Source organism: Manacus candei, unplaced genomic scaffold (assembly GCF_025592945.1).
Source record: "Manacus candei isolate 608988 ecotype Guabito, Panama unplaced genomic scaffold, ASM2559294v1 h1tg000025l, whole genome shotgun sequence".
Classification (NCBI taxonomy): domain Eukaryota; kingdom Metazoa; phylum Chordata; class Aves; order Passeriformes; family Pipridae; genus Manacus; species Manacus candei.
In genome coordinates this window covers 3260898-3285075 of record NW_026138073.1, presented here as the reverse complement: position 1 = coordinate 3285075, position 24178 = coordinate 3260898, and the positions used below count along the sequence as shown (strand labels likewise).

Sequence of the window (24178 nt, the reverse complement as noted above, 5' to 3'; positions counted from 1 at the left end):
GTTTAGGATTAACTTTATCATTTATAAAGAATCTTTAAAATCTGCAAAGAAAGGAAAACCTTCTATTTTCAAGTACGAAATTTTTGTCAATATATTTCACCCCTGAAGACTTATTTTTCACACTATTTCACTATGACAACTTGGAAAACGTTAACCTCAACTCCTCTTACACTCTTTTTTTGAGTGAGCCAGAAACCCGCTGAGAGGAGAACAGATGTTGTCACTACTGAAATAAAAAGACATTTGTTCATTTGTAATGCTTATATTTTTCTATATATGATTAGCAGACACACCTTAAACTTCTACAAACCAACAGCAGTCACCATCCACTACCAGCAGCAGATTTGTGTCATTTTTGACAACACTGGTACTTTCTAGCAGATGGGCATTTTTTCCTCTATGTCTTCAGTATATTGCATTAGTTTCCCCCAAATCCTCATCTGCTTTTAGAACAACTCCCTTAAATGTTGATCTTTTATTGGAAGACTGAGTGGGATGTGGTTAGATTTCTTTACCAGACAGATTTTTGGGTTTTGGTATCAAGCACAGTGGCAATCCACCAGAAGAAACTGTCTTTATTTATAGAACATCATTAATCTACAAACAACATTAAAATCCTTCAAATTATCAAACAGAGTTAAAATGATCCTGAATCCAGACTTGCTGGCATTCTATCTGTAACAACAAAAGCAAGTAACAAAACAAGAAAGATTACTTAAATCTATTTAATTCTGCACAATGGGTTTCATGAAGCAGAACAAATGAAATGAAACAATTGGAGTGCCATTACTGCCATTACAGGTCTCATTATTCTTTTTAAGATAAACATCCATATTAGGGATGACTCTAACATGGGCAGACATTTGTACTGGAATATGAACTCTATTCCAGGGTTCAGATCCTGTTCTAGATCTGCAGTGAAAATGTTCACACTGATTTACGTGTCACGAAACTGCGACTCGGTTGCTTTTATTGATTAGCAACACCCTTGATCTCGACTCTGTGTCCTTTTAATGAGCAGAACAGAATGTGGGAAGCAGGTCAGATATCTCAGGAATGCCCACTGTTGTAATTACAAGGACTAATGAACAAATGTCCTCTATTTTGTATCTAGTTTACACTGATGTGTTGTACAACTGCCCTGATTTAAAACTGGCATAGGAATGGCGACACAAACTGATGTACAAAACACAACCTGACTGGAAGTTTCAGGCAGCAATAAGGTCACTCTAAAAAATCAAATGCACAGAGCCCAGTTTGGAATGACAGATGACACTGGCAGATGAAGCAGCTTGGATCTTTTGCTACATGTTATCCATAGGATTTCTACAAAAGTTGTTTAATTACAACTAGTATATGGAAAATTCATGTTGCTCCAGGTCTCCTGTCCAACCTAACTTTGGGCATTTCCAGCAATGGGGCATTCCTTCAGTGTAACTATTAATCTGGAAGTTGGCAGGGGGAGGAATCTCTTTTCCTTCTTCTTTATAAAATCTGTTATGCTTTGAACTAAAATCTTCACTGACTAAAATCTCCACTACAGCCCTGTGTGTTCCAGTTACCAGCAGCTCCCCACACGGAAACAGTAAACAAACAACACTTGCTCCAAGTTGCAGAGCAGTTCTGGGCCTTTTGTACAACTAAAAAAAACCATCTCTTTGCTCAAATGTTCCTACACGAGCAAAAACATTCCAAAGCACAGTCAGAAACACTGTTTAAACTGCCATTTACCTAAACAAAATTATATTTGCTGAGATCTGGCTTTAACAAAAATTGTCAAATACCACTTTGTTGTAAATCAACTCTCTCTTTACAGCACCACCAGTGTGCTTTGCTGATACTCATTTCACTCTACAGCCTTAAATACACAAGAGACTCTGTCTTTTTTCCAGCTATTAAATCTCATATTATTTCATTTCCTATACTGGATTATATTCTCTCATTTATTTACTCATTTTAAAATAAAATTGGCTGCTTTGAAAGCACAGGATGGAGAATATCCATCAGTAATCTTTTCATAAAGCAAGATAAAATTTGTATTTCCCATAAATGTGAGGCCTCAATGATCCCCCAAATTAATCCAGCTGACTGAAAATTGAAGGTTTCACCAATGGACCAGCAAGAAATGTTTAAAAAAAAAAAGTCTTTCCATCACAGAAAAATAAGCACAAGCACCCTCTATACCACTCTGGGCAACCCTTTTGAGCCTTAAGACATTCCTTAGAAATCTTATGCAAGGAACTGGTGCAGAAGTTCTCATTTTCTGTGAGTACTTAATATGCCATGGATTTTTAAGCACAAATGCCTGATGGTACTGCAGAAGCTGTAAAGCCCAGAGAAGTTTATATTTCATGGTTAAAGAAGAGTGGGAGAGAGGGAGCACAAAAGTTTCCTACCATAGTAAGTGAGGCGTCCTCTTGCAATGTTTTTTCCCCTTGAGTTTTCAGTTATACATTCATATAGTCCTGCATCCTCCTGCTGGAAATTAGGGATTTCAATCATGCCATTGGATTTCCTCAGCTTTATTTTGCTTGGAAAGGGCAGACCATCAGTTCTTCTCCAGTTAATCTGAGGCACAGGGCTAAAGAGAGAGTAATGGGATTTTAAACAGCTTTGCTTCAAGTCTCTGATTGCCATAATGAGATACTTAAACTAAACTAAACTCAGAAGTGACTAAAGGCTTGTGTTAAAGCAGCAACTACACTGCACAGGACAGATGGTCAGACACTGTGGCACCTGATTTCATACACTGTGCTGTTCCATACGTTGTATTTGTGGGACCAAATTTTTCATGAATATCTGAGTGAATGTCCAGTAACTCTAAAAATGCCTTTAAATCAGCACTGGCCTCCCCCAAAGATGGGTGGGTGACATCTACCAGTGACTTCCACAGAGGCAGAATCAATGCAAGTCTTTTAAAATTCCCATCCTCCAACAGCCATTTATTTATTCTCTGATTTTGGAACTTTCCTTTCCCTCGCCGGGGAATCAAAGCAATAGTGTGTGATCGAGTTATCAATCTGATATGAGCACCTGACAAAGCTGTCTGCAAACAAACCACAAAGTGGTAAGTAAATACATTTACAGAACCATAAATGCATTCTCAGATCATCTGTGAAAGAGAAAAGATATCAGTTGTGCGTGAAGTATCATTGAGAGGAGGAATGAATTTTAAACTTTATCTTGGCTATAAAGGAAGAACAATATTATGAAAGCATCAAGGACATTTAACAGGAAAATTCAGGCAACATTCTCACAGACTTCAGCACCATTTGCTTCGGCACAGAGAAGGCAGACCCAGGTGAGAGGTCATATGCAAACCCACATTGATCTTATTCAAGTTAATTTGAAACGAAATGTAAATTCCTGTGCTGCCAACACACACATTTTAATTCTAAACAGAACTAAAAATTACTCCACGACTCTCAACCCTCTTATTTCAAGGCAGTAACTGTGATGATCCAAATAAGATATTTGGAAAACACCACCAAAACAGCTGCCAGACCTCAACATCTCTTGTGCAGGTGAATCCTAATGTGCTTCAACTTTCAGTAAGAGTGAAGCTGAAAACTTACTTTCCTAGCGCAAAGCATTCCAGCCTAACAGTTGAGCCTTTAGCTGCAGGAAGGGTCTCAGGAAACTGAACTTCTATTTTGGGTTCATATTCTCCCATCACACCTATAGGAGACAATTGAGAAAGGTAGTTTTAAATTTTTTAAGCCTTTTTTCTTTCCTCAGTGTTACATCACATTAAATTCAAAACCAAGTTTATTCCTCTCACATTCCACGTATGAAGGGACCTGCCAGGGAAATCAGTGTCAGACTTAGGAAGAGGAGCAGGAATAGTGTGGTAGCAGGAGCAGGGAGTGATTCTGTCCCTGGACTTGGCACTGTGAGGCCACCCCTGGAGTGCTGTGCCCAGTTCTGGGCCCCTCAATTCAGGAAGGACATGGAGGGGCTGGAGCAGGTCCAGAGAAGGGCAACCAGGCTGGGGAAGGGTCTGGAGCACAAGTGCTGTGAGGAGAGGCTGAGGGAGCTGGGGCTGTTCAGCCTGAAGAGGAGGAGGCTCAGGGGAGACCTTCTCACTCTCTGCAACTCCCTGACAGGAGAGGGGAGCCGGGGGGGGTTGGGCTCTTCTCCAGGAACCAGCAGTAGGACAAGAGGGCACAGCCTTGAGCTGCACCAGGGGAGGGTTAGGTTGGACATTGGGAAGAAATTCTTTGCAGAGAGAGTGATCAGACACTGGAATGGGCTGCCCAGGGAGGTGGAGGAGTCACTCCTGGAGGTGTTTAAGGACAGACTGGATGTGGCATCAGTGCCATGGGCTGGGTGACAGGGTGGGGTTGGGTCACAGGCTGGACTCGTTGATCTCAGAGGTCCTTTCCAACCTGGTTCATTCTGTGGGCAGGCAACAGAAGATATTTGTGCACCAATCCATCAGCATTCTGACAACAGACACGAGAGACAAAACCACTGAGCGGCACCCGGAGGTGTCACCACTCCCAGCTGGAGGGGCAGCCCTACCGTCCGTGCGCAGCACCAGGGGGGTGGGCGAGCCCAGGACCTGGCTGTTGGTCACGGAGCTGGTCACCACACACGTGTAATTGCCCACGTCCGACGGCTCCACCTTGGCTATGTAGAGGTGCCCCGTCTCCTGGGACACAAACCGCCGGCTGTCCTCTTGGACAAACGAGGGATACTCGTTGAAGATCCAAGCAAAGGACAATTCTAGTTGGTAAGAAATAAAAGCAAAGATGTTTGAGAATGCTTCTCACATTTTTTTTCCTTCAAAAATCAGTTTATGACTGTATTTTCTAATATTTTATTATATACACATATATTATATATTATATATAAAATATATATTTTATATATTATATTGCTGTATATATTATATAGCAATATAATATATAATACAATGTAATATATAATAATCAAATATATAAAATAATATAATAAAATAGATAATATATATTATACACACATATACAGTAATATATATAGTAACGTATATACATAATATATATGCATAATATATACATAATATATAATATATATAATTATATAATAATATATATGATATACATAATATTATATAATAATATATATAATATACATAATAATTATATATAATATATATAATAATTATATATAATATGTATGATATACATAATAATTATATATAATATACATAATACATACTTTATTATGTAACAAACAGGACCAGAGAGCCAATGACTGAGAAAAATAAATTTGCCAAAGTACCAGAAACCAGAAAGAAACCCCATTTTATTCAATGAATCTTTATCTCCCCCAGTAGAAGGTGATAGAAATTCCAAGCATTTTACACAAGGGTAGGGATTTCTTTTAAATCTTTCTCTTTTTTTTAAATCTATTTTTTTAAAAGACTTAATACATGCAAGGAAAGAGGAGCATACAGCAAAAACGAGAGCAAACTTTGCTAAAATGAAAGATTATTTGTTCAGTAGCTACCCAACAACTCAGCTCCATACTTAGCAGGTAGAAACAGGACAGGAGTATCCACGTGAAAGGAATGCCAAAAGAAGCCTAAATTCCCAGCAGGGCTCATCACAGAGCAAAACCATTTTTTCACACAAAAATCCATAAGCAGTCCATTAAAAAAAACCTCTGTATGATATGGCAAAGTAGCCCTTGCTCCCATTCACTAGGATCATTTGAATGGATAATATAAAACCTGCACATTTCAAGAAACAAACTGAGAGATCTGACAAAAACTCCCCTAAATTTGTTTTTTTCCTGAACACTGAGCTCTGTGCATCCAATTTTAATTGGCAAAGCCCCTTCCTGTGCAAGGCCACGTGTTTGTCTCATTCACATCCTACAGTATCAAAGGAAATTAATTTTTAATGGTGTTCTAGGCAAGAAATAATTTTTCACCCACGTGCCACCCAGCTGAAAGTTTATACAAAGATTACAGCTCCTGGAAGTGCTAATTAGGGACAATTAGAGCTTGACTGACCTGTCTTCATGTTGAAGTATCTGTAGCATTTATGCTGCCCCTACAAAATGAAGATCATCCCTTTTTGCACAGGTTTAATTTGAAGATGCATAAATTTGGGATGAAGTCATGAAATGGAGAGCTGACATTTTCTGAACCCTGCCATCCATGCAGCCAGGATTCTAAAGCCAATTGTGCAACAGGACAATTTAACACAAGGTAAGGCTGTGCAGATGAAAAAAAAACACTGAATAAATGAAATTATTAAAATATTTATGGACTGGTTAATGCAGAAAAAGGGCATCAAATGAAATTGCTCATCATAATTGCATTTAATTTTCTTCTATCAATATTTAAACTTCTTTCATTAAGATAATTTTGCAGGAGTGGTGTGTACCAACAATTAACAGGCTCAGAGCTCTTCTCAGGAGTTAAACTTCTGTCACAGTTAGAAATACTTCTTATTGAGAACAGAAACAGAACCACAGAACTGTTCAGGTTGGCAAAGACCTTGAAGATCATCACTTGCAGCAGATGAAACAACAGCTTTCACTAAAATTCCTTCCTACATCACTCCAGAGGTGTAAATAATTTAGGGAAAGGGAAGCTAATAAGAAACAACAGGAGAGTTTGTGCAGTGGGAAGCAAAACCTTATGATCAAGCTTGACTTCAAGTAAGACTTTTGAGATTTATCACCAGGGTCTTGGACATAAGCCAAAGAATATTCCTACATCCAGACAAAAATATTCTGTGTAACTCTTCTCCCTCCCAAAGCGCAGCACAAATCCCACCGTGTCAATGGTTTGCTGATGAACTGAGAGGGCTGGGTGAGCACTGGCAGCAGGGAGGTGGGAGCTGGATGGGTCTGGCTGTGGTTTCCTTCTGCTCCCTCCATCAGCCAACTTCCAACAGAAAAAAATAAAATTAAAGCTACTTTTAAAAAAAAAAATAAAAAAAAATAAAAGAGTACACCTGAGGAGCCTGAAGGGGACTAGGATGTCTTAGACAGTAAGGACTGTATGGTCTTTCTAAATGGGAAAGACTAGAAAATAAAGTATAATTCTGTTTCTACAGAAGAGCTGGATGGAGAGAGTGATCACGAGGCTGAGGGAGAGGCTGCACACCAAATTAGGTACCAATTCAGGAACTGTAAGGAAAAAAAAAAACCCACATTTTCAGCTCTGCATCAAACTCAGACATCCATAAGACACAGCAGTGGGTGATGCCAGGCTTCACTGGCTCTGGTATTTATTGAGCTACTTGTGTTTCCTTGCTCAAAGTATTATTTTATGCTGAAGAAAAAAAAAAAAAGAGAAAAAGAAAAAAGATGTTGTTCAAAACAGTCAAAGGGGATGGACAGCTCTGGATATACAGCAGGAAAATAAGCAGCTTCATTTCATTCCTATTATATTGGGTTAAGTCAAGAGTAAACCCATTGAAATCAGTCATTATGATTATGAAAGCCACACAAAGTGTATTCCAGTTTAATTGGATCCTTCAGCAGCCTATGAATAAACACTCCTGGAAACCTCATTTCCCATTCAACATATATTTTCATCGACTCTCTTAAAAAAGGAGCAGGGTGTTTCTTTCCAGCCAATACCTCATTTTATATTTATTGTACCTTACAAAACTGTATCCTTATTTTCCAGGAAAAAAAAAAAATCGTATGAAACCAACTTGTTGTGTGATTTATTATGTTTACACCATTTGCCTGTTGCTGATCCGAGGGCACCTCGAGGGACCCAAACTCACTCCCTTCCTGTCAATTACAAGTTTCCAGTTGATTTTCTATTATAAATGGAAGTAATATGTCTCTCCTGGGCTTCCTCTGAGATCTGAGCCTTTGCTTTCCAATGCATTTTTTCCTTATTTGGGGCCCATACATGGATAAGGTATTGGAAATTACAGTTATTACTCAAATTTTTATTTGTTTACTACGTCTTGCTTGGCGGCTTCTCTTTATTTTGCATTATTTGATTATTATTTACTGTGCAATCTACAAACCACAACACACTCAGCATGTTCACACTGTTCTAGGCCTTTTGTGCACTGAAGTGCTCAATTAAAAAATGTTTATAAAATTACCTGCCAGCTTTAAACTTGATTTTTTTTTTTTACAAAACTCAACAATTAAATCAGCATGGCCCTTGAGATCTACCATGGTCATTTCTGTGAGCCTTGAAAAACCCAAATTAATGTTGCTAAAGGAAATAAACCCTACACATTTAGTAGTTTTTAACTAGAGTCAAGGCTTTAAGTTCATGCACATCCTTTTGAAAATATTGCTTTTAATTATATTATATATTTCCTCTAAGAGAGACTGCAACCATTTATGGAACCAGGGGGATTTTATTTCTTGTGAACAGAAATGAAGAGACAACAGTAGCTGTGGAAATCCAAAACTGTAACTGAATTCTGGAAGTTTGCAAAGAAGTAGCTTTTTGGGAAAGAAAAAAAAGGCAAATAGACCTATGACTGAAAGGGCCAATTCATAGTTTATTTTACTCACTACATGCACAAATCCTGAGTGTCTCTTGCTCCTTTTGTTCTAGACCATCACTTCTCTACACCTGTTTAATGTATATCCACCAGCCCCATAATTCACACCTAAATGAGATTTCTAAAATAGCCAAAAGTAAATGATGTGATCAATATTCTTCTGAAACAGATTTCAAAGGTTCAGAAAACTGACTTGATTTGAATTGGTCAAGTGGATGTTTCCATAAATAAACCTGATAAGGAATGAAAATTCTTGATTTTTTGAGGGCATCAAGCTGACTGAAGAATACTTAGAGGTTTTTTTAAAAAAAAACAAAAATACCAACCCAAAATTTCATGTCAATCACTGATACCCAAATATTATTTCATGCAGTTCTGAAATTCTGATATTACAATATTCTGAGATACATGGGGGAAGCTGAAATATCCTGGTATTTTCTGGCTCCAACTGGAGCTCTGTCCAACCCATGGAATGGGATGTGGCTTCTGAAAAACTGTTTGGAAGAGACTAATCAGACAGAATTGAGCAATGGCAGAAACTGCAATTAAAAACACAGAAGCAGCTATTTGAAATTATCTACCTCAGAGTTAAAAGTAATGGAAAAGTAACACTGATTTTGAGAGGATAATGACAGATTCCATAATTAAGGAAGAAACCAATTAGCTCATCATTTGGCCCACTTTCAGCTCAAACTGTGGTGAAATGGCAGAAAATGGAGCAAAGCCTCTTGTTCTGTGGATGAGCTTCACTCAGGAAGGAGGGAGCTCTCAGGGTACAGACTCTGAGAATTCAGGTGGGGTTTTGGGGGCACTCACCCACAGAAATGCCAATTTGTCACTGCTGCAGCTCTGTGTGTCTGCACAGGAACCTCCAGGAAAGTGCAAACAAATTATTTAGAAGTAGGAAAATAATCTGCATGAGGTAAAAGTGCATTAAACTCCCTTCAAACTTCTCCTTAACTACTTTTCCTTTCTTATTTTGGGCACCTGCAGCTACTTTACTCCGCTGAGTTGACCCTGAGTAGTCCCTCCTTCCCTGGGCAAGGCACCAACACCAGCTGCAAGGCTGCTCTCGGTAATCCTTTATCTTCACCATAAAATAAATAACATCTCTTATTTTTTTGGCAAACCTTAAAGGTTGCTCTCCAAATAAAAATCTTGTGCACTGTAGGCATAAGACAAGGTGTTTATGTGCTCCAATATGGGATCCCTGAGCACATGTGTGAACTGGATTTTAAAACTTCTTTGGTTGCCACTGTCAGGAATGATAATGCCTTGGCATTGAAAAAACACTTCACAGTGTTTATTTCATTTGAAATAAACTGTACATCATTTCAGGGGTTTAGGGTATATTCTGGAGCACAATAAATGCCCAACTGTGCTAAGTATGTTCAGCTGGGAAAAGCAAATCGGAACGACCCTCAGACCGTGGATTTCCAAGGGGAGTCCTGGACTGTTTGCATTCAAGTAGTTCTATCACCAACAACGAAGAAGTCTTTAACTGCAGTCACACTTCAGAGTACAAACTATCTGTAAACTGTAGGCTGTTAATTTAATTTTTGTTCATGCTTTCTATGTAAAAGCAGTGACAGCTACAAAACCTCTACAACACGGCTTGAATTGTGGCCACCAGGAGTAAGGTGGGACAATGAGCATCTGCTTCAAATACTGCAAAGTTTTCCCAACTTGTGAAATTCCCCCCGTGCTCTCTGGAGTAACTCTCTTCTTTTGGCTGAAGATATTTTTGTTTATACAAGATGTAAACTGCACGACGGGAATCTCAGGCTGGCCCCCAAAACTGAAGAACATATCCCAAGAAATTAATTCCGGAGCATAATGGAAACACTCTGATTTGAAACTAATGTATAACATTAATTGTTTTGGCACAAAAGGTGAATTATTTTATAGCTAAAATAGAGAAGATCAATTTTCAGCCTGCTGTGCAGGTAATCAGGCATGCAACTCCTGTGTAGGGAACAGCCCAAAACAATGAGAGCAGCGTGACACACACGCAATATCTCGCAATTTCAATCTACACATTTAATGAGAATATTGAAATGTTTCAGCTGAAGTTGCAAGGTTCCTACTTCAGGCTAAAACCTAATTTTCATTTTTAAATGGAATACGGTGAGAGTCCACTCGTTTTGTGATTTGGAAATGAGCTGGTGTGATGTAAAAACAGATGCAGTTCTTTAAACACAGGAAATTGTGGTTTTCTCTGCTGTCCCCCAACCTACAGCACAACCACAGGACTGGCCAAGTAGTAACTGCACACACACTGATCTGTCACCTTTGCACAGCTGCCACAGGGATGTAAAACAGCCCATTGAAGGCAAGTCATTCTCTCTATTTAATAATTTAATAAGAGCTTTTCTAAGTCTTTCAAAGCAGCGTCAAAAGCAAAGCTCACCACTGTAATTAAAACCTAAACGTTTCTAAGCTCATCCTTGGGAAACAGATGTTTGAGACTGGCAGTGGTGCTTCTTTATTAATACCACAAAAACCCCCCCTCCTGAATTCTGAAGGGCACATTCCCTGGAAAAGCTCTGCCTGTTCTCCTGCCACACGAGGGATTCGACCATTAGCCAGGGTTGGGTTTCAAACTGAACATGACCTTTTAATATAAAACTGCTCCTTAACTGGCAGGTTAAATGTTCCTTGGCGCTCCCAAGGAAGTGCAGATGCTAATGAGAAAGTCTAACAAAATGCTTCTCTGCCTTTGGGTTCCAGTGCTGAATAAAACCCCCGATTTCCCTTCCCCTGTAGCTGTGCTGGAAGGGGATGGATTAGCTCCCTCTTTATCACATTTCTGTACTAATTGTTTCAGACTCTGTGTGTCATTCAGAGTGTCCTGGCTCTGATCAGCCTGTTCCCACTCTGGAAGTGCAGGGAAAAGTAAGAAACTGCTTTAGGAAGCAATATTTAAATACATACCCATCAGCCATATCCATTTCAAGTGACAAACTGTTCTTTTAATCACCTCCCTAGAACTTTACATTTAATTGCTGAGAGCATTTCCAACAACTCTGTTGTGCTTTTTCAACAGTTGAAAGTATTTTAAATTGCTTCCTGCCTATAGTAATTTTGAGGGTAAAAAGACCATAGTTTATTGCTCAACTTGAATAAATTTGATTTCTTCTGAATGTTAAATATTAGGGACATAAACTAAGGGAAACTAATGGAAATACCCAAGAGTAAATTTTCAAAGGAATGTACTACCATTTATAGGTGGAAGCAGTAATTAGTGACAAATTTCATTTGGAACTCTTGCACTCATTTAGGAGAAGGTACTTGGTAAACCCTTGTGAAAAACAAAAATGCCTTTCAGCTCTCTTGTTCAGAGTGCAGTGATCAGCTGTGACTGTGTTTGACTGCAGCCACCTCCCTCCTGCCTCTTCCTAATCAATTATCCTGTTCCCAAAGGGAAACTCAAATATTTTAGTAGAGAGGATAATAAAGAGTTGGAGGAGAAATAACCAACAGTCACAATTTAGGGATAAAAATAAACTTGGCAGAGAGCCAAATACATTTATTTTCTCCAGTTTTCTCCTCTTTTCCCCCTATAACTGAGATACCTGGGAGAAAGTAAGTGAAAAGGTTCAACCTCAACTTTTTCCTGCAATTTGGTTCTTCCTAATCTACCTTTTTCTTTCCATCTCCCCATTCTCCCAACAAATACTCCACCAACAAGAGGTGGTTTCCCACTAAAAAAAACTCGTATTTCATCTTTCTGCCTCTTTTAGTTTATTCAGGTTCAGGCAGGAGGGCTAATGAGAGGACTACAGCTTCAAAGTGCACAGCCCACAGTCTTTCAAGGTCTCATTCCATAGTGTTCCAAGGTGTTCTGGAGTGCCCACACACATTTTGCTGTTGAAACTTATGCAGAATTATTCCCACAAAAACCTCCTCTACTTTTTGCTCTCACTCAATAATCCATGATACTCAACTTTATGTCCTACTCACCACCTGGCCATGATCTAGATTGATCTCTTAAACTAAGACAAAACAGACAGAATACCAAACATCTAAAAAATAAAACAAACACAAATATATATTCATGTGTTCAGTGTTATTAATCTGCATAATGGGACGTTGAGTTGAAGAGTTCTGTAAGAATTCAGAGCAAGAAACTGGTATCTTTTGCTAAAAGCTTCTTAGGCCAGTTATACACCTCCACATCAGCTTAAAAAACTGTTCTATAAAGTAACTGAAGATGTTTCACAAGTACATAAATAAGATATATTAATGTTAGCCTGGATTACTTCAGCCTGGAACACAGGTTTATCAAAAGGAAAAAGTGCTTCAGGAAGACTGCATTTGATAAAGTGCATAAAGGAGTGTCTCTGTAGCATTGGTCTGCTACTGGTGGTGAAAATAATGCCCTGACAGATAGAAATCATTGTAAAATCCAGCTGTGAACATGTATTATTTTCTCTCATATGGACAAATATAAGTGTCTCTCAGGTGCCATTTGACTTCAAACTGTCAGCTGAAATTTGTGCAGATGATGATGATGACACCAGCAGGACTATTGCAAAATATATTTTTAAATAAAAATGCCATTTCTCCTTGGCAGATTGAAAACAGCACAAGAACACCACGGAACCATTTTTATAAGGCCATTGCTTTTACAATATTCAATGTACTTGTCTCCTTAGAACGTGTTTTGGTGCAAAACCTCTGGCAGGGTGATTGATTGCTCATGCCCAGGTGAGTGTTATCCACAACCTGCAACAAAAGCAAGAATTAAAGCTGCAAACCCAGGCCCTGGCACAGGTTGCCCAGAGAAGCTGTGGCTGCCCCATCCCTGGAAGTGTCCAAGGCCAGGTTGGAGCAACCTGGGCTAGTGGAAGGTGTCCCTGCCTGTGGCAGGGGGTGGAACTAGGTGGGCTTTGAGGTGCCTTCCAACCCAAACCATTCCCTGATGTGATGCTATGAAAACACTGACAGGTATCAGAAAAGAAATCATATTTTGCAGTTCTATCCATTTAGCTTTGCTTTGAGGGTAGGAAACGTCTCCAAAGCCGAGTAAGTAAAACTAATTCAATTTATAGTTCCCTGAAAAACAGCACATTGCTATTCTAGGGTTGCAGAAAGGAAGTAATCAAAAGCATCAAAATATTTCTGGCATCTGAGATGCTTCCCATGCCACGTTATTCATGAAGCACAGCCTTGCTGGAGCTTGCAGGTCTCCAAATGGCAATACAAGAGACACGAGCAAAAAATCTGCAAGTCTAAATAAGTCATTTGCAACAGACATGACATTATTCCTTGAATGATTTGTCACAGCAAACACTGAGCAATAAATTGGGATCTATTTTTCCATGATCTAATATTATTTCATATCAGCATGTCACAACTCCAGGATAATATGCTGTGAGCTGAATTGATCCCTGTCCTTCAAATACAGTCTCGTTTATTGATGAACTCTACATTTATCAGGGAATGATATAAAGAGCGAGGACCTTCTTGCTGCCTTATATATTCAGAATTATCCTTGCCATATTGCATGAAATAGGACCACATATCACATGAATTTAAGACAAAGGGAACTGCCTTGCAATTGCCAAGGAACACCTCGTCAGCTCCACAACACTGCTGTCATTTCCTGAAGTTCTCCTGGGTTATGGTCACATTCCATATAGGAACAAGGTAACAGGGAGTATATCCACCAATGTAAAGCTAATGTCTAGCTTTTCCAGGCAAACTAAATTTGCTAAAATGTCAAATCTTCACTGCTGCCGTTAAAAAATCAACTTTTTCTCTGTGTATAAAGCAGCCCTGACATCGCCTCAGACAACATAAAAGGACTAGGCCACACTCCTCCCTCCTCTCTCCAAGAGCAGAAATACCTCATAAATCCAACACCAGTGTCAGATGAGTAAAACTGACTGTACTAACCAGATATAAATCACAATATCTGGAGAAAAGAAATAAGAGCTGAAGACAAGCTACACAGTAATCACAACACAAGTACAGTGGTAACAGTAGGTAAAACCCCAAAGGAACTTGCAGATTTGCTTTACTGAGGTCTTTGTCACTCGTTAGATACTGATTTTGGAACCAAATCAATAGCAGAGAAAAATCATTTTTAGCTCTCCATATGTCTGGTCTTTTCCATTCTTGGCAGAATGGGAAAAAATTAGCATCGCATGAATGTTTTTTAACCAGCTGCACATTAACTGTGTCCAACGTTAAGTTTTGTACATTGAGATGTTTGTTGTATTGACAGTCCTTTAAAAGCATTAAAAATATAACAGCAACACAGTAAAAATCGAAATAGCTGTAGAGAGTTAAGTACAATTTAAAGGTTATAACAACAGAAAAAGTAGCAGGAGATCTACATAAATCAATTTTAGATGTCATTCCCTCTTTTGAGTATGTGGGTGAGATGATTTACTGATCTGTGGCAAAACCCAGGGTATTTTAACAAAGCTAAAATATCCAGAAGTATGGCCATGCAGAACTGTGGCAGAGGACCATCTTAATTATCCAAAAATCACTGTTCAATGATGATTCAACTTACAATAGGAACATAAAACCAGGCTGAATTAGTAAAATATTTGGAGGGGAATTCTTCTTACACAAAGCCAGTCATTTACTGAGTCTCCCATTCAGTCAATCCCAAACCAGACTGCTTAGAAAGGGAATGCCAGGAAGGGAAAATGCTCTAAGGAAGGTATTGGAGTGGTTTGTGTTAGAGCTCAAGCTTTATGACAGAAATATAAAAAATATCTGTACACCCTCAACTGGAAATATAGAACATCATCTTCCTCCCCTGCAAAACAACAGCCATCACAAAGTGAAAATACAGGCTCAGCACATGAGCTGATGTGCAGGGAGTTAAACGGAGTTCCATTGTTGGTTTAAATGGTGGATGTCCATGCCCTGATGGAATTGGAACTGAAGAATTCAAAAGGACAAAACTACTGTGAACTGCAAGAACAATTTGCTCCCCATTGAAAAGGGACATTCATATGACTTATGTAAATATCTGTGCTAAAGATAAGCAAAGAAAAAAATATGCCAAATTGTAGAAGAGAGGCAATTCTCTTTTTCCATACTCTGAGCTGGCGTTTCTTTGGGGGTGAACATTGGTTTCTATTGTAACTGGAATGCTGTATGTGAAGGAATAATCACCATTTAATCAAGTCTCTTCTTGAAGACTCCTTACAGAGAATGCAGAAAATACATGCAATTAAGCTGGTGAGATCTTAGAAACTGCACAACATGAGGGAAGACAAAAGAACAGTATTTGGGGTGCTGAGGGGGGAAGAGAAAACAAGCTGTTTGAGAAGGTTTTTAGAATTAGTATTGTCTGAAATTATTTGACAGCTCAATGCAACAAATACAGTACCAAAGATTAAAAAAAAAAAAAAAGTCAGATCACTCATCTGGAAAGGGCTGAGTAGCCGTCAGGGCAGGTCTGCTGCTCCTAAACCATCCCTGCTATTCCTAACAAACTATTTCTGCTTCATGGATGGGTATTTTATCCAAGACTTACTGACCTGCATCCTGCCATGTCAGATCTGGGGGCACTGCATGTTTGATGTCACTGTGCTACAGGTTTATTTTAGTGAAGAAAGAAGGGGGACTTTTTTCACCTTTCTCCACGCTTGCTGAAAACTTCAATAGTTAATCCTCTATCCCCTCAGACAAATCCAAGGATTTTAAGTAATTCTGGTACCAATTCTCAGTTCTATTTGGTAATTCTGGGAGCACTCAGCTCTCTCTTTTCTGCAGGAATAACACAATTAGTGTGGGGGGTGTCAATCACATCCCATCTGCTGACTGCAGAAGGAATTCTCACCTCTGCCACGTGTTCATTCAAACCTCTGTTCTCAGCAACATGAGCATGTTTTGTATCACCTCCTGTTCAACACCTCACACTTAAACACTGCCAGAATCAGGCAGAGTTGCTGTCAGTTTGGTCACCACCTCTGGGTATAAACCCACACACAGGACACGAGTGTGAGAACAGTTGGGATCATTCAGACTTCGTGCTGCATCTAGAAGCAGAAATTTAATCATTCTAATTCATATAGATAGCTGGGACAATGACCCATTTTCTCAGCTGCTGAAAAGACAAAGCTGTTGCAAGGCTATAAAGATGATTTAAGAGTATGTATCAGTTTAGGGAGAAAAAAAATTCTGCAAGCTCAGACAGTTGTAAAATTGCCACTTTATGGCTGTGTCTGCTTGGACTCTGCCAAATTTATGAGGCCACAATACCTATATTATTGAATACAATGTCTAGTTTATACTACCTTGTCTTTGCAATCAAATCTAATGTTTAACATCCCAGTCCTTCAATAATGACGCTCCATATCAATTAAAAACAATAAAATCAGTTCCTTTCAAATATTACTTGAGGCTCAATAGCAATTAGTCAAAGTCTGAAGATGCAGAATGAGGGATTAAATGTACTTGTAACTTTTGGTCCCCCAAGAATCCACATATCCAGTCTATATCTAGTTTTCTCACCCCCTCAATGCAGCAGTGGTTTAAATTACACCAGCATCATTACATTACACCCCAGAATGTCTCCATGGCAAGAAAACAGGCAGACACCAGCATAATTAAAGACAACAATCTACTCCCTGCAATTGTCTAGTCATAGAGAAAAGTAGATTCATCGAGGCTTGGCAATTGTGAAATTGGGCAGAATTTAACTCCAGAAAATACCCAATTAATTACAGGAAATACCATAAAAATCAGACACATTAAGTGCACAGAAATTACTAGGAACTAGAAAGGATTCCAAGATAGAAGTAAATCCTCTTAAGTACTCCCCTCCCCCGTCTTTTCTTTTTGGTTTCTTTCTCTCTGTGTTTAGTTTAGAAACCAGATTTCATTCTTGTTCTCTCTGGGGGATCTCTGATTTTGATTTCCAGGGCTATTCCCCTTCCCCATGAGCTCCAGCTGAAGGCCAGGGGGTCCCTTACCTCCTGCCCGGGGGGCTGGTCCGCAGAGCAGCACGACCCCCTGTCCCTCCCGCACCGACACCGCGCTCCTCATCTTCGGCCTGGAGCTCTCGAGGTCTGTGTTGGAAAGAAAAGGGGATGTGGGTATTAGAAAAGACTCAACAGGCAGGAGATTGAAGTTCTCAAACCCTGATCTCGCATCTCCTATGGAACTAAACCCGGCACATTCTCTGGAGCAGCTGCAGAAGTGTCTGTTCCACACGAGGGAGGGGGACAGAACAGGGACTGAACTAATTTGCAACAATATAATTTGACAGATCCCATGGCTAATTTTGTTAGGCTTATGCTACCCTAATTTTGGTAACCAAAAAGGAGCCATAAGTGTAACTTAAAAACAGGTCCCTAAGCCCCTGCTGCTGCTTCTGCAGCAAAGGTTCTGATGAAAATAGCACCAAGATCCCACTGAGCTCCTCTAACCAACCACAAAATAACAACACAGCTGTTCCCAAAACAGAGATGCATCTTTTTAAAGAGAAAAGGGCAAATCTCCCTGCAGGAGAATCCCTGGAACACTGCTAAGCTCTGGAGAAAGCAGGAGCTCTGCACCTCAGTGTGCTGACCCTGTGATCTGTCCTGCTCGGCCTCAGGTCTCTGTGATCATTTTAAGCTGTGTAAGTGCCACAGAATATTCTGAGCTGGAGGGGCACCCACAAGGATCATCGAGCCCAGCACCTGGCCCTGCACAGGACCATCCCCAAAAATCCCACCATGTGCCTGACAGCATTGTCCAAATGCTTCTGGAGGGGAGAAAAATGCTACAGTTTACATAAATGCAAATATTTTATCATAAATTTATATCAGCTTTCCCTTTAACCACTGATTCAAGATCCAACAAAGTATGGCCTCATTATACCCTTGAAATAAGCTAGATTTAACATGCAGAACAAACTAAGATTGAGGTTCTACACTAACAAAGGCTCTTCCATGAATAAACCATATTATTTTTCCATAACAAAACCAAACAGAAGACAATTTAAAAAGCCCATGTTTGTTTATAACCTTGTACAGGACACTAACACACAGTCTTTAAACGAGGCTGTCTTTATAACCAAGTGTAATAGCAGCAGTGAGTTGACAAACAGTAGCTATTTTCCCAAAATACAGTATTTTTTTTAATACTGAAAAGCAACAGCTGTTACAGTCAGAACACTGAACAAGAGCCATTAGAATTTCAATGCTTCATTTAAAAAAACCCACACTTAATGCTGCAGTAGGATATTGTTCTGTTATCCTTTGTTACTGCACACAAAGTTCACAGGAACGTTTCTTAAAAGAGCTGTTTTCAGCTTCCCAAGTGAATTTCCATGGAGGTACATCTCAGAATAAACTGCTGGATATGAAGTGGAAGTCACATACAACCCCAGCCAAATGAAATTCATCTCAGGCCCCAAGAACATTCCAGATTCATCTGGAATGCTGCCCCACCAAAACTGCCCTGAGTCATGGAAGGAAGAGCCAAGAGGTGACAGAACCCCTGAGGACACACACTATTCCAGTACAGGATGAAAACAGCTGTGCCATTTGGACTTTAAAATAATAATTGTTTTGGTAAAATTTATGTATGAAATGAATTCAGACCACATTTTTCCCCGTCACAACCACTGCAAGCCATAAATCTTATGCAATACACAGAACTTCCATAGCTAAAATAAAATGGTTTTGCAGTGCTTTCTAAGCACTGGTGTTTTATGGGAAATACAGACCTTCAGAACCTCAACAGACCCTATGAGCATGGGATTGGGCTGGGAGCACCTCGGGAAGGGACATGCCAAGGGATTTGGAAGGCACATCCTCATTATCCCACAGGTACCCAGCTCTCTGTGGTTTGAACTGTTCCAGTGTTGTACAGCAGAAGTTATTAATCACTGATTGCAAGTGAAAATTGCTGTCACGGGGGAAAAAAGGTTTTGGGAAACAAGAAACAACACAAAATCCATCTGAAAATGAAGAGTATGAGCCATACTACAATAAAAGAATAACTTTTCACAAGTCAGCAGAGAGCTCCTCATCCTACCTTCCAGTGGTACCAAACTAATCACAGAGCTGCAAAAATACAATCGCTTAATTTATTTATATACATCTATATTCTCTTTACATATTGTCTGGCACTGCTTTGAACATAATGGAAAATCAACATGCAAAACAGTAGCAGAGTTCTTTATTAGCATTATACAATGAAATCTAAATCTCTGCCCTTGGAAAGTGTACTGGGTGCTTTTAAACAAGATGCAGGTCTGATTTTCAGGTGTTTCTGTGGCATATTCAGAGTACTGAAGGTCAAAGCCAGGCTTGTTTGGAAGAATATCAAGAGTGATTGTTTATCCTTGGGCTTTTTTGTTAGGCTTTTGTTTGGTTGGTTTTTAATAAAGTATCCTGAGCACAATAACACCAGGGAGTAGAGCTGCATCCTCTAACAAAACTAGCCATTACATGAACTCACTGGAGAGGGACATTCAGTTCTCAGAAAACTGGCAGGGTAAACAGAATACCTCAAAAGGTGGGCTAATAATGGCAAGGCTTGTTTATTTTTAGAGATTGACTTTTATCTCTGAGATCAGAGGCTCTGATCCTGTTGAAATGTCTCAACAGACAAAAACATAACTGGAAACAAAGAACCAAGATCAGGACAGGACAGAAGATGGGTTTGAGAAGTGATGAGTCAGAACAGGACTGGCTTTTCAGTGCCCCATGGGATGACAATACCCCACTGTTTAGTTTGATAGAAAAGGGTAAAAACACATATGAAGTATTTCTGTATTTTATCTACTGAATTACAGATTGTCTTGTTCATCATCAGATTTTTAAAACTTACCTACCTTCTCAAACTGGTCACCAGAAGAAAGTGTTTTCATTAGTTTCTCTTGCCTAAATCTTTTTTCTTCTTACTTGCATTTATTATGCCTCACTTGTAATCTCCTTTCATCTAAAATGCAGCCACTCATGGACAAAATTAACAACTTTATTACTGAACTCTACCAGGCAAAGGCTCTAATCATACCACTGAAAAGTATTTTGGTACAAAAAAACCTGACTACAAGGAAAAAAAAAATCCAACTTCAAAACCAATCTAGAACTGTGTAATTTGCAAATTAAATGCTTTTATTGCCTGCTTATAGTTTGCCATACAGAAGAAAGTAAAAAATTAGCAACTGAGAGTTTCTGACTCCTGAAACAGCATTTTCTTCTCCCTTCCCCTGCTAATACATATATTTGCCTCATTGCTTTAGCACCAAGTACATAAAGTTATATCAACTGAAATACAGATGCCATTGCAATAAAATGGAGCGAGAAAATGTAATTCAGCTTTATTGAAAAGTCTTTGATTCTGCCCCAAAATGAGAACAAGGAAACATGTTCCTGCCAACACAAACAGCAAGGATGTGAAAACTGTATATTCCACTGGGTTCTCTCCTTCTGTTTAATAGGCCAAGTTTTAAGTCTCAAGCACTAAGACTTAAAGTTGCAAAAGAAAGAATCCAAAATATGGAGTAGCAGTAACATGAGTATCAAATCTGCAATAACTGCCTGATGCATTTGGAAGAGCAGCTTTTAAAAGCTCATGTGACACCCTCGACAGTTAAAAGACGTGGATTTGTGAATTCGTGAGGGGAAATCAGAACCTGAAGCATCTGTGGAAGGTAAAACAGACTAAAACCACACTGACATTTTTATAACAGAATAAAAATGAACTTCATCTGCAGAGCACTCGCCTGGTGAGCACATCCACTGCAGTTCACTGCAAGCACCTTCTGGGATGTTCCTGGTTTCTGTAATCTTGTGTAAGCAAGGAAAGGAAAGCAAATAGCTCAGGCAAGATCAGATCAAATATTACAACCCTGCTTTGAAAAGACACAGAACATCACGCTATGAAAAACTCAGAGAATTTCTGATGACAAAGATGCTCCAGACACACAACTCCTGGCTCATGGCAACGCTGGGTTATGTCATATTTTGCCAAGAAACCTGTGTGATGCTTCACCTCTAGACACACATACCTGCATGGAGGAACTTCCTAAGATTAGCAGACACTGCTAGAAATTTATACCAACTTCTATTTATTCTTTCAAGTAATCACAGGACATATTCACTGTGAGAGAAATAGGATTCACTTTTTTTTCACCTACTTTTTTTTTTTTTAGGTTTCCAAGTCCAGCAACACCCAAGCATTGTATTACACTTGTACCAACTGATGTTCATTGTCAAAGCAAGTTTATTTGCAATTCTACCATGTTTTGATAACTGTAGAACAAGGATTCAAGCTCTACAAACATAATTGTCCCTTAAGAGCCACAAATATATTTATTCTATTGCTTCATTAGACTCATTGTTATTCAGAGCTGCAGAACTTGTTAAATATACTTTATATATAATTCTGTATTGGTAGGATGTTCAAGTACCTAAATGAGTCAGACAACCAATTCTAAACTGTTTTCTTGAGTAGGTAATTCTGAAGAGGGGACTCTGTTTGATGTCGGCCCATAATGAAGTACTAATTCACAACCCGCTGGCCCTGCTAAAAGTCACATTATTAAAAAGAAGGGGAATTCCAGTCTCTCAGCTCTTAAGGACAAATAACAGCCTGTGTGTGCTGTAATAACTGTGCTGGTAATGACAACTACTGGAGAAAACAGTGTAACACAAATGTGTTTCTTTAAAAAAACCCCAAAACAACAACATAAAAAACCCAACAAACTTCACCACCTAACTCACCTATATCTGCACAAGCAAACCTTGTTCCCCACCACCCTATACCCCAAAACTGGCTAAACCAAGGCACCTCTGTGGCCATGAGTTTTACACTTCTTTAGACAGGCTGTACACTTGGTATAATTAAGTTTCTTAAAAATACCTGTATAAGCCCACCAGGATATTTGGGATACACCCCTGTTAACCCCAACACATGGCCGGCAGTGATGGAGCACTAGAAAACAGCACAAGGGAGCTGCACATGGAGCCAGTGAGCCCTGCTGCCTTCCCAGGGTCCAGGTCAAGGCTGGGAGGATCATATTAAGGCAAGAGAGAGGGATGAGGCCAAAAATTCTCTCTGTAATCATTTACTGTTGGACGCAGAGAGGATAAAAACATTCGCGGTGCAGAAACAAACGCTACTCAAAGCAGGCAAAGAGTGGGGGAGATTTGTCACTCGAGAGATTCAGAGGCTGCTGAGGAACCATCTCCAGGGTTTCATTTTGTCAGGCTGGTGTTGCAGGGAACTCACAGAATTCCACAGCAGCCTGCACAAAGTCCCCCAGCACCGTGACACGGCGCTGAACTCTCATTTTGTGGCACCACGTTTATCTGTGCACAGGCAGCAGTGCAGCAGGTTACACACACTGCAGGGGGGTTTTAAAAGCCCATTTCTATGAGGAGCAGCTCTGGCCCTGGGAGTGCCCTTCTGCAGCACAGGAGCTGTGGCATCACCTCTCCATGCTGAGATGCTGCCCACAACCATGTGTGCCCTGCAGACCCCAGGACAGGCAGAACAACTCCTCACCCTCAAGGCACTTCTTAGTCACAACCCAAAGTGCTACTGAGACAATTTTTTAGTTTTTATTTTGAAATACTGCCCCTGTTTCTGCTCACATCACATTAGTCTCATCAGCAGAGCCCATCTGAGTGTTTCTTGCATCCCTAAAAATACACTTAATAAAATGCAGCAAACCTCTGTTTAGAAACAAAACAACCCTTCAGGTTGTTTCCCTCACATGAAAAGCTGAACATCCAATAGGTGAGTCATGCTGGGATTAACAGGCTGCTGCAGCCAGGTGCAGGGAACAGCACACCACCAAAATCCTTACAAATCTTTTTAACTCCTCCACCTTCACTTGAAGTTCAGGAAAAAAAAAAAAAGGAAGAAACAGGAGAGAATTAAATGCTCTTGCACCAATTAAAGGAAAACCATTTAAAACTTGTGCAACAAAGTGTGTTATGTAAACAGAAACAGAAAAAAAAAAAAAGCTAAAAATAAATTGGCACAGATGTATCAGGTTGTGGTGAACAGGAGATGCCAGCATGGAAAGAGGTGCAAGAGTCTGCAGTAATGAGGGGAAAGATGGATGGGGAGAGGAGAGATGAAGCACTTTGTGGGTTGTGTGGAACTGAAGGAAGAGACCAGAGACAGCAGAGAAAGGAAAAAAAAAAGCAGTAAAGGAACATTAATAGCATAAATGTTGACTCAACATCTGATGAGCAGGAAGTATTTCTGTTTAAAACAGGCTTTGCACTGGCAAAAATGCACTGAAAGAACTGGAAAAAAACTCCCAGCGTTACCAGGGAAATGCATGCTTTGAAAGAAAAATGTTCTCCAATAGGTATTTCCAAAAATATGCCTTTCATAAATTCGTATTATCTGGGAATTACCACTCAACTCAAGGCAAACACAGCACTGAACAAAGCAATTCAAGCAATTGGAGAAATATCTCAGGAGGGAAGGATGTTTGCTCAAGGAAATCATCCTACAGTCGAGTTCTCAGATGCAACAGTGATTTTTTTTTTTACCCCCCTTAACACTTTCCCAAAACAAACCCTAAGAACATCCTGGCAATGACATGAGCACCAAGTCTCATGACCACAAAGCAGGTTTAATGTTGAAGAACACCAGGCTATTCACATTTTAATAGTTAAACAGATGGCTAAAGCCCTGCCAGATCTAGGTCTAATTATCTGAAAGTTTGTTTATTTATTAAATATGCAGCAGTGTTTCCAAAAAGC

At 39.5% G+C, this 24178-nt stretch overlaps 1 protein-coding gene across 1 annotated transcript in view; it reads right to left on the bottom strand.

Annotated features, from left to right (window-relative positions):
• LOC127471584 (contactin-3-like) overlaps window positions 1-24178 on the bottom strand; it is a 102977-nt gene that overhangs the window by 33178 nt on the left and 45621 nt on the right. The window contains exons 3-6 of the mRNA XM_051788650.1: window positions 17429-17524; window positions 4525-4728; window positions 3576-3678; window positions 2397-2581 (exon numbers count right to left, since the gene is read on the bottom strand). Of these exons, the coding sequence (XP_051644610.1) occupies window positions 2397-2581; window positions 3576-3678; window positions 4525-4728; window positions 17429-17524 (588 nt within the window). The remainder of the gene's footprint in view (window positions 1-2396; window positions 2582-3575; window positions 3679-4524; window positions 4729-17428; window positions 17525-24178) is intronic.